The 10000-nt window shown below is 43.5% G+C and overlaps 1 protein-coding gene across 1 annotated transcript in view; it reads right to left on the bottom strand.

Moving 5' to 3' along the window:
• The window catches only part of LOC143700967 (regulator of G-protein signaling 7-like), a gene marked incomplete at its 3' end in the record, with an annotated part of 71898 nt that overhangs the window by 6816 nt on the left and 55082 nt on the right, over positions 1–10000 (bottom strand). The window contains exons 4-6 of the mRNA XM_077194748.1: positions 4351–4401; positions 2224–2330; positions 1706–1757 (exon numbers count right to left, since the gene is read on the bottom strand). Of these exons, the coding sequence (XP_077050863.1) occupies positions 1706–1757; positions 2224–2330; positions 4351–4401 (210 nt within the window). The remainder of the gene's footprint in view (positions 1–1705; positions 1758–2223; positions 2331–4350; positions 4402–10000) is intronic.

Raw genomic sequence — 10000 nt, 5'->3', positions numbered from 1 at the left:
GAGTGAGTAAGTGTGAGTAAATGAGTGTGTGTGCGCGTGAGTGAGTGAGCAAGTGAGTGTGCGTGTATGCGAGTGAGCAAGTGAGTGTGCGTGTGTGTGCGTGCGTGTGCGCGTGCGTGAGTGAGTGAGTGAGTGAGTGAGTGAGTGAGTGTGCGCGTGATGTGTGTGAGTGAGTGTGCGCGTGCGTGAGTGAGGGTGTGTGCGAACGAGCGCGTTTGTGTGTGTGAGTGAGTGTGCGCGTGCGTGTGAGTGAGTGTGCGTGTGTGTGTGCGAGCATGTGCGTGTGTGTGCGCGTGAGTGAGTGAGCAAGTGTGCGCGTGCGTGTGTGTGAGTGAGTGTGTGTGCGTGTGTGTGCGAGCATGTGCGTGTGTGTGCGCGTGAGTGAGTGAGCAAGTGAGTGCGTGTATCCGAGTGAGCAAGTGAGTGAGTGAGCGTGTGCGTGAGTGAGTGAGCGTGTGTGCGAACAAGCGCGTGTGTGTGAGTGAGTGTGCGCGTGCGTGTGTGTGAGTGAGTGTGCGCGTGCGTGTGTGTAAGTGAGTGTGCGCGTGCGTGTGTGTGAGTGAGTGCGCGTGCGTGTGTGTAAGTGAGTGTGCGCGTGCGTGCGTGTGTGTGAGTGAGTGTGCGCGTGCGTGTGTGTAAGTGAGTGTGCGCGTGCGTGAGTGAGTGTGCGCGTGCGTGAGTGAGCAAGTGAGTGCGTGTATCCGAGTGAGCAAGTGAGTGAGTATGCGTGTGCGTGAGTGAGTGAGCGTGTGTGCGAACAAGCGCGTGTGTGTGAGTGAGTGTGCGCGTGCGTGTGTGTGAGTGAGTGTGCGCGTGCGTGTGTGTAAGTGAGTGTGCGCGTGCGTGTGTGTGAGTGAGTGCGCGTGCGTGTGTGTAAGTGAGTGTGCGCGTGCGTGTGTGTGAGTGAGTGTGCGCGTGCGTGTGTGTAAGTGAGTGTGCGCGTGCGTGAGTGAGTGTGCGCGTGCGTGAGTGAGTGAGAGTGTGTGCGAACGAGCGCGTGTGTGTGAGTGAGTGTGTGTGCGTGTGCAGGCGTGTGCGAGCGTGTGTGTGTGTGTGTGCAAGTGAGTGAGTGTGCGTGTGTGAGTGAGTGAGCGTGTGTGCGAACGAGTGCGTGTGTGTGTGTGAGTGAGTGTGCGCTTGCGTGTGTGTGAGTGAGTGTGTGTGCGTGTGCAGGCGTGTGCGAGCGTGTGTGTGTGTGTGTGCAAGTGAGTGAGTGTGCGTGTGTGAGTGAGTGAGCGTGTGTGCGAACGAGTGCGTGTGTGTGTGTGAGTGAGTGTGCGCGTGCGTGTGTGTGAGTGAGTGAGTGTGCGCGTGCGTGTGTGTGAGTGAGTGTGCGTGTGTGCGAACGAGCGCGTGTGTGTGAGTGAGTGTGCGCGTGTGTGAGTGAGTGTGTGTGCGAGCGTGTGCAAGTGAGTGAGTGTGCGAGTGTGCGTGTGTGCGAGTGAGTGACTGAGTGAGTGAGTGAGTGTGTGCGTGTGTGTGTGTGTGTGAGTGAGTGAGTGAGTGTGGGCGTGCGTGTGTGTGAGTGAGCGCGTGTGTGTGTGTGAGTGAGTGAGTGTGTGTGCGTGTGCAGGGGTGTGCGAGCGTGTGTGTGTGTGTGTGTGTGCGAGTGAGTGAGTGAGTGAGTGAGTGAGTGAGTGAGTGCGTGGGTGCGTGCGTGCGTGAGTGTGTGTGTGTGTGTGTGTGTGTGTGTGTGTGTTCTTACCATAGTCAGTGTTTTCTGGCTCCCAGCAGTTTGATGGCCAGAAGTATGGAGTCTGTGATCGACAGAAACACTCATGAACTCAAACATCATCTCAGACTCACACAGTGAAGAGAAACATATGATTTGAATATGAATTACATGATTCACCATACAGGCCGACTGAACATCTCAAACACATCTGTGTGTAGAACTGAGATATTCTGCAATCACTGCAATCACCAAACCTGCTCATCATCGTTGACCATATATATGAATATGAATATGAATGACATCATTCATAGGAATATGTATCAGAATATTCATGAATTTGAATCAGAATATGAATGCTTTTGTGAATATGAATCAGAATATAAATATGAATATGTATCAGAATATGAATGACATCAAGTTTAATCATGGTCATATTCTGATACATAAAATGATTTAGGTCTTCAGAGGGTCACGGGGTTCTCGGCCAGTCACGTGAGGTCTCAGCCGATCACATGAGGTTCTCGGCCAATCACGCGAGAGAATCTCACCTGAAACCGGTAGAAGGTCCCGTCGTCCTTCAGGATGAGGACGTGATCCGATATGGGGAAGAAATAACCATGAGCGGCCATCAGTGTTCCCAGATGAAGAGCCTCCACTGCAACACACACACACACACACACACACACACACACACACACACACACACACACACTGTAAGCGAGCTGCTCTTTGATCTCATGAACTGATTGCAGGAGTTGATCGTCTCAGGGATTTTTCTGTCTGGAATCGTCACAGATTTCAGAGTAATAAATGAACTCTGTTCGAATAAATAAAGCAGCTCAGCTCAATTATACAAAGAACTTAAAGTGCAAAGTTGAATGTGGATGTGATTATTCGTTTCACAGCCCTAAAATATATATAAAATAAATATATTTTAATAAAAAAATCAAAACAAATATTTAAATAAATTCTTAACAAAATATATATATATTTTTATACATATAAAAAAAATATTTCGAGTTGTTTTAGCTTATTTTAATGCTTGTTTTGTCTAATTTTAAATGGTTTAAGCCCCTTGATCTAGCGTCTCGTAGGATTTTATCCACTCGAGTCTCTTGAGAAAAGCTGAGTGTGATTCTCAAAGTCCCTGTAGTCGATCATTTAATCCCTTAAAACTCATCTCTGATCACCAAAAAACGTTTTTACCTTGTAATAATGTCTTCATGTCCTAAAATATCTTGAATGTAACTCGACACCCTTGCCTCATTTAGTATGCGCTGTGCTATGAATATGCAAATGAGCCCCGCCTCCACTCACTAACTCACTCACTCACTCATAGTCCAGTCATTTTATGAAAAAAGGTTGAACAAATTGCAACAGAAGAAAACTCAACTGATTTTGTATCCTCAATATGTCCTGAGTAAGGAAAAAAAAAGCCCCGAAGAATAATAATTCATTATTATGGCAGAGATGGGGTGTGGGTATTGAGTGCATTGTGTACGTAATTAGATTTTTTGATCCAGACACTTTTTATTTCACCTACCTTTTGTCTTCTGCATTGTCCTTACCCGTGTCTCCTGTTCTTCCCTCAGACTCATCCACCAGAAACAGTCCCACTGACCCAGCCCCAAACCCCATCTAATAATAATTAATAAAGGCTGGTTTCTAAAGTACTTCTTCCTGTATTAATGTTCATGGGTAGCCTAAATGGGTTCCATTCAGACCTTAATATTAAATAGTTTACTGTTATATGTCAACAAGATTCAACAAGACATTTTCACCTGGCTATATCCAATGTTTAGAACTGTTTGGGTAATTATGCAAATTTGCTAATACGTAATTATATTATGCACCATTTGTCCATGTTAACAAGCAATTTCAAAAAACTTGTAATACATTTTTTGTTTGTCTTGATGCAAGTAATCAACTCAGTAATTTTCATGGTGATATCTAAAGGTTAAAATTTTTACCCTTTTCACGTGAGCAAAAGAATGAATAGGCGAATGAATGGGATATATTTGGGTATTTTTCGAAACTTTCCCCTAATGGGATTCTTCTGGGCTTTTTTTCCCTTACTCAGGACATATTGAGGATACAAAATCATTTGAGTTTGCTTCTGCTGCAATTTGTTCAAGGTTGACCCCCATTTTGGCTTAAAATGACTGGACTATCAGAGATCCACTCGTTGACGATCACACGTTGATCTGATTGGTTACAAGGTAGTTTGTGACGTCAGAAACACCAGCGATTTCAAAGCGTGTTTTTGAGACTGTCTTTGGTTCACTGCAGTTTTAAGCAGAAAATACTCAAGACTTATGAATTTACACATGGTTTGTCTTAAAGCATATTAAAAATGTTATTGTGAACTTGTTAATGTGAACTTCCACATCTCCTTTGTATGTAAAACAGTGTCTGATTTCACGAAGGTCACGTTAGGCTCGAAACGACCCAAGCTCAGATCGATGCGTCTCGTGGATGTAAATGCCAGAGTTTGATTTCCTCCTCAAGCCGTTTATTTCCCGCCGTCACCTTCGACCTAATCGAATCCCGACGAACAGTCTGAACAACCAGCCAGCGCTCAGCTAATGAGTTTACCGCGCTAAACGTGTTTGAGGAGCGTCTGATTGGTGTGTGTCCCGTGAGCTCGTACACACGGAGGAGACGAGCTACTGTACCTTGATCTTCAATGTTCAGGTTCTTCTGCATCCACTGGACGATATCAGAGCCTGAAACACAGACACAGAACGAGGCTCTTCAGTGCATGCCTGATTCACACTGCAAGTCTTAAAGACACACTATGCAAGATTTGTACCTTAATATAACAGCTTCAAAGTCATTTCGATGGTAAACGAACACACACACACATCACATACATCATCAGCATATGAAGCAGCCTTTGCAAAGATAAATATAAAGTTCCCACCTCAATATAAAGCTGTGAGCGAGATTTATTAATGGATCTGATTTAAATCTCAGATCAGATGCGGATCTCGTGCGGATGTTTGTGTGTTCACACGTGTGCAACAAATATGAGTCAGATGTCAGTAAAAGATCGGATTTTTTGAGCCATTGTGTCTCTGAATGATCCTGCACTGCAAAACATGCTTTTCTTAGTATTTTTGGCTTGTTTCCAGTCCAAATATCTGAAAATTCTTAAATAAAGATGTTTTTACCAATGTAGTAAAATGCCATAAGATATTATGTCTAGTTTTCTGGGTATATAAATCAAAATTAAGTGATTTGATGATTAAAACAAGCAAAATGATCTGCCAATGGAGTCAGAAAAATTATCTTGTTTCTGTTTGAATTAACATTATGTTTCTGACCCCATTGCCAGATAATTTTGCTTTTTCTTAATCAACAAATCACTTAATTTAGATTTATATTCCCAGAAAACAAGACATAATATCATATGGCATTTTACTTGTATAGTAAATGCATCTTGATTTAAGAGTTTTTAGATATTTTGACTGGAAGCAGGAGAAAAATACTGAGTAAGAAAAGCATTTTTGCAGTATGTGCATTCATTCATTCATTCATTCATTCATTCATTCCTCCTCCTGGTGTCGTTATAGAAGCAGCTCTGTGTTCGTTCAGTCGTTCGTTCATTCATTCATTCCTCTTCCTGGAGTTGCTATAGAAGCACCTTTGTGTTCGTTCACTCGTTCATTCATTCCTCCTCCTGGTGTCGTTATAGAAGCAGCTCTGTGTTCGTTCACTCGTTCGTTCGTTCATTCATTCATTCATTCCTCCTCCTGGTGTCGTTATAGAAGCAGCTCTGTGTTCGTTCACTCGTTCATTCATTCATTCATTCCTCTTCCTGGTGTCGTTATAGAAGCAGCTCTGTGTTCGTTCACTCGTTCGTTCATTCATTCATTCCTCTTCCTGGTGTCGTTATAGAAGCAGCTCTGTGTTCGTTCACTCGTTCGTTCATTCATTCATTCCTCTTCCTGGTGTTGCTATAGAAGCACCTTTGTGTTCGTTCACTCGTTCGTTCATTCATTCATTCCTCTTCCTGGTGTCGTTATAGAAGCAGCTTTGTGTTCGTTCACTCGTTCGTTCATTCATTCATTCCTCTTCCTGGTGTTGCTATAGAAGCACCTTTGTGTTCGTTCACTCGTTCGTTCATTCATTCATTCCTCTTCCTGGTGTTGCTATAGAAGCACCTTTGTGTTCGTTCACTCGTTCGTTCATTCATTCATTCCTCTTCCTGGTGTCGTTATAGAAGCAGCTCTGTGTTCGTTCACTCGTTCGTTCATTCATTCATTCCTCTTCCTGGTGTTGCTATAGAAGCACCTTTGTGTTCGTTCACTCGTTCGTTCATTCATTCATTCCTCTTCCTGGTGTCGTTATAGAAGCAGCTTTGTGTTCGTTCACTCGTTCGTTCATTCATTCATTCCTCCTCCTGGTGTCGTTATAGAAGCAGCTTTGTGTTCGTTCACTCGTTCGTTCATTCATTCATTCCTCTTCCTGGTGTTGCTATAGAAGCACCTTTGTGTTCGTTCACTCGTTCATTCATTCCTCCTCCTGGTGTCGTTATAGAAGCAGCTCTGTGTTCGTTCACTCGTTCGTTCATTCATTCATTCCTCTTCCTGGTGTCGTTATAGAAGCAGCTCTGTGTTCGTTCACTTGTTCGTTCATTCATTCATTCATTCCTCCTCCTGGTGTCGTTATAGAAGCAGCTCTGTGTTCGTTCACTCGTTCATTCATTCCTCCTCCTGGTGTCGTTATAGAAGCAGCTCTGTGTTCGTTCACTCATTCGTTCATTCATTCATTCCTCTTCCTGGTGTCGTTATAGAAGCAGCTCTGTGTTCGTTCACTTGTTCGTTCATTCATTCATTCATTCCTCCTCCTGGTGTCGTTATAGAAGCAGCTCTGTGTTCGTTCACTCGTTCATTCATTCCTCCTCCTGGTGTCGTTATAGAAGCAGCTTTGTGTTCGTTCACTCGTTCATTCATTCCTCCTCCTGGTGTCGTTATAGAAGCAGCTTTGTGTTCGTTCACTCGTTCATTCATTCCTCCTCCTGGTGTCGTTATAGAAGCAGCTCTGTGTTCGTTCACTTGTTCGTTCATTCATTCATTCCTCTTCCTGGTGTTGCTATAGAAGCACCTTTGTGTTCGTTCACTCGTTCATTCATTCCTCCTCCTGGTGGTGTCGTTATAGAAGCAGCTCTGTGTTCGTTCACTCGTCTGTTCATTCATTCATTCCTCCTCCTGGTGTCGTTATAGAAGCAGCTTTGTGTTCGTTCAATCGTTCGTTCATTCATTAATTTCTCTTCCTGGTGTTGCTATAGAAGCAGCTTTGTGTTCGTTCACTCGTTCGATCGTTCATTCATTCATTCAATTCTCCTGCTGGTGTCGTTATAGAAGCAGCTCTGTGTTCGTTCACTTGTTCGTTCATTCATTCATTCCTCTTCCTGGTGTTGCTAGAAGCAGCTTTGTGTTCGTTCACTAGTTCATTCATTCCTCCTCCCGGTGTCGTTATAGAAGCAGCTCTGTGTTCGTTCACTTGTTCGTTCATTCATTCATTCCTCTTCCTGGTGTCGTTATAGAAGCAGCTTTGTGTTCGTTCAATCGTTCGTTCATTCATTCATTCATTCCTCCTCCTGGTGTCGTTATAGAAGCAGCTCTGTGTTCGTTCACTCGTTCGTTCATTCATTCATTCATTCCTCCTCCTGGTGTTGTTATAGAAGCAGCTTTGTGTTCGTTCAATCGTTCGTTCATTCATTCATTTCTCTTCCTGGTGTTGCTATAGAAGCAGCTTTGTGTTCGTTCACTCGTTCGTTCATTCATTCATTCCTCTTCCTGGTGTCGTTATAGAAGCAGCTCTGTGTTCGTTCACTCGTTCGTTCATTCATTCATTCATTCCTCCTCCTGGTGTCGTTATAGAAGCAGCTTTGTGTTCGTTCAATCGTTCGTTCATTCATTCATTTCTCTTCCTGGTGTTGCTATAGAAGCAGCTTTGTGTTCGTTCACTCGTTCGATCGTTCATTCATTCATTCAATTCTCCTGCTGGTGTCGTTATAGAAGCAGCTTTGTGTTCGTTCACTCGTTCGTTCATTCATTCATTCCTCCTCCTGGTGTCGTTATAGAAGCAGCTTTGTGTTCGTTCAATCGTTCGTTCATTCATTCATTTCTCTTCCTGGTGTTGCTATAGAAGCAGCTTTGTGTTCGTTCACTCGTTCGATCGTTCATTCATTCATTCAATTCTCCTGCTGGTGTCGTTATAGAAGCAGCTTTGTGTTCGTTCACTCGTTCGTTCATTCATTTATTCCTCTTCCTGGTGTTGCTATAGAAGCAGCTTTGTGTTCGTTCACTCATTCGTTAATTCATTCATTCCTCTTCCTGGTGTTGCTATAGAAGCAGCTTTGTGTTCGTTCACTCATTCGTTAATTCATTCATTCCTCTTCCTGGTGTTGCTATAGAAGCAGCTTTGTGTTCGTTCACTCGTTCGTTCATTCATTTATTCCTCTTCCTGGTGTTGCTATAGAAGCAGCTTTGTGTTCGTTCACTCGTTCGTTCATTCATTCATTCAATCCTCCTGCTGGTGTTGCTATGGAAGCAGCTTTGTGTTCGTTCACTCGTTCGTTCATTCATTTATTCCTCTTCCTGGTGTTGCTATAGAAGCAGCTTTGTGTTCGTTCACTCGTTCGTTCATTCATTCATTCAATCCTCCTGCTGGTGTTGCTATAGAAGCAGCTTTGTGTTCGTTCACTCGTTCGTTCATTCATTCATTTCTCTTCCTGGTGTTGCTATAGAAGCAGCTTTGTGTTCGTTCACTCGTTCGTTCATTCATTTATTCCTCTTCCTGGTGTTGCTATAGAAGCAGCTTTGTGTTTGTTCACTCGTTCGTTCATTCATTTATTCCTCTTCCTGGTGTCGTTATAGAAGCAGCTTTGTGTTCGTTCACTCATTCGTTCATTCATTCATTCAATCCTCCTGCTGGTGTTGCTATAGAAGCAGCTTTGTGTTCGTTCACTCGTTCGTTCATTCATTTATTCCTCTTCCTGGTGTTGCTATAGAAGCAGCTTTGTGTTCGTTCGCTCGTTCGTTCATTCATTCATTCCTCTTCCTGGTGTTGCTATAGAAGCAGCTTTGTGTTCGTTCACTCGTTCGTTCATTCATTCATTCATTCAATCCTCCTGCTGGTGTCGTTATAGAAGCAGCTTTGTGTTCGTTCACTCGTTCGTTCATTCATTCATTCCTCTTCCTGGTGTTGCTATAGAAGCAGCTTTGTGTTCGTTCACTCGTTCATTCATTCATTCATTCATTCCTCTTCCTGGTGTTGCAATAGAAGCAGCTTTGTGTTCGTTCACTCGTTCGTTCGTTCATTCATTCATTCATTCATTCAATCCTCCTGCTGGTGTCGTTATAGAAGCAGCTTTATGTTCGTTCACTCGTTCGTTCATTCATTCATTCAATCCTCCTGCTGGTGTCGTTATAGAAGCAGCTTTGTGTTCGTTCACTCGTTCGTTCATTCATTCATTTCTCTTCCTGGTGTTGCTATAGAAGCAGCTTTGTGTTCGTTCACTCGTTCGTTCATTCATTCATTTAATCCTCCTGCTGGTGTTGCTATAGTAGCAGCTTTGTGTTCGTTCACTCGTTCGTTCGTTCATTCATTCATTCATTCCTCCTCCTGGTGTTGCTATAGAAGCAGCTTTGTGTTCGTTCACCCGTTCGTTCATTCATTCATTCATTCCTCCTCCTGGTGTTGCTATAGAAGCAGCTTTGTGTTCGTTCACTCGTTCGTTCGTTCATTCATTCATTCATTCCTCCTCCTGGTGTCGTTATAGAAGCAGCTTTGTGTTCGTTCACTCGTTCGTTCGTTCGTTCATTCATTCATTCAATCCTCCTGCTGGTGTCGTTATAGAAGCAGCTTTGTGTTCGTTCACTCGTTCGTTCATTCATTCATTCAATCCTCCTGCTGGTGTCGTTATAGAAGCAGCTTTGTGTTCGTTCACTCGTTCGTTCATTCATTCATTCCTCTTCCTGGTGTTGCTATAAAAGCAGCTTTGTGTTCGTTCACTCGTTCGTTCATTCATTCATTTAATCCTCCTGCTGGTGTTGCTATAGAAGCAGCTTTGTGTTCGTTTCACTCGTTCGTTCATTCATTAATTAATTCCTCCTCCTGGTGTTGCTATAGAAGCAGCTTTGTGTTCGTTCACTCGTTCGTTCATTCATTCTTTCAATCCTCCTGATGGTGTTGCTATAGAAGCAGCTTTGTGTTCGTTCACTCGTTCGTTCATTCATTTATTCCTCTTCCTGGTGTTGCTATAGAAGCAGCTTTGTGTTCGTTCACTCGTTCGTTCATTCATTCATTCCTCTT

Source organism: Siphateles boraxobius, unplaced genomic scaffold (assembly GCF_051911475.1).
Source record: "Siphateles boraxobius isolate OS27281-9 unplaced genomic scaffold, OSU_SipBor_1 320, whole genome shotgun sequence".
NCBI lineage: Eukaryota > Metazoa > Chordata > Actinopteri > Cypriniformes > Leuciscidae > Siphateles > Siphateles boraxobius.
Note: the sequence above shows the minus strand (reverse complement) of the source record. Positions and strands in the feature narration are given on the sequence as shown.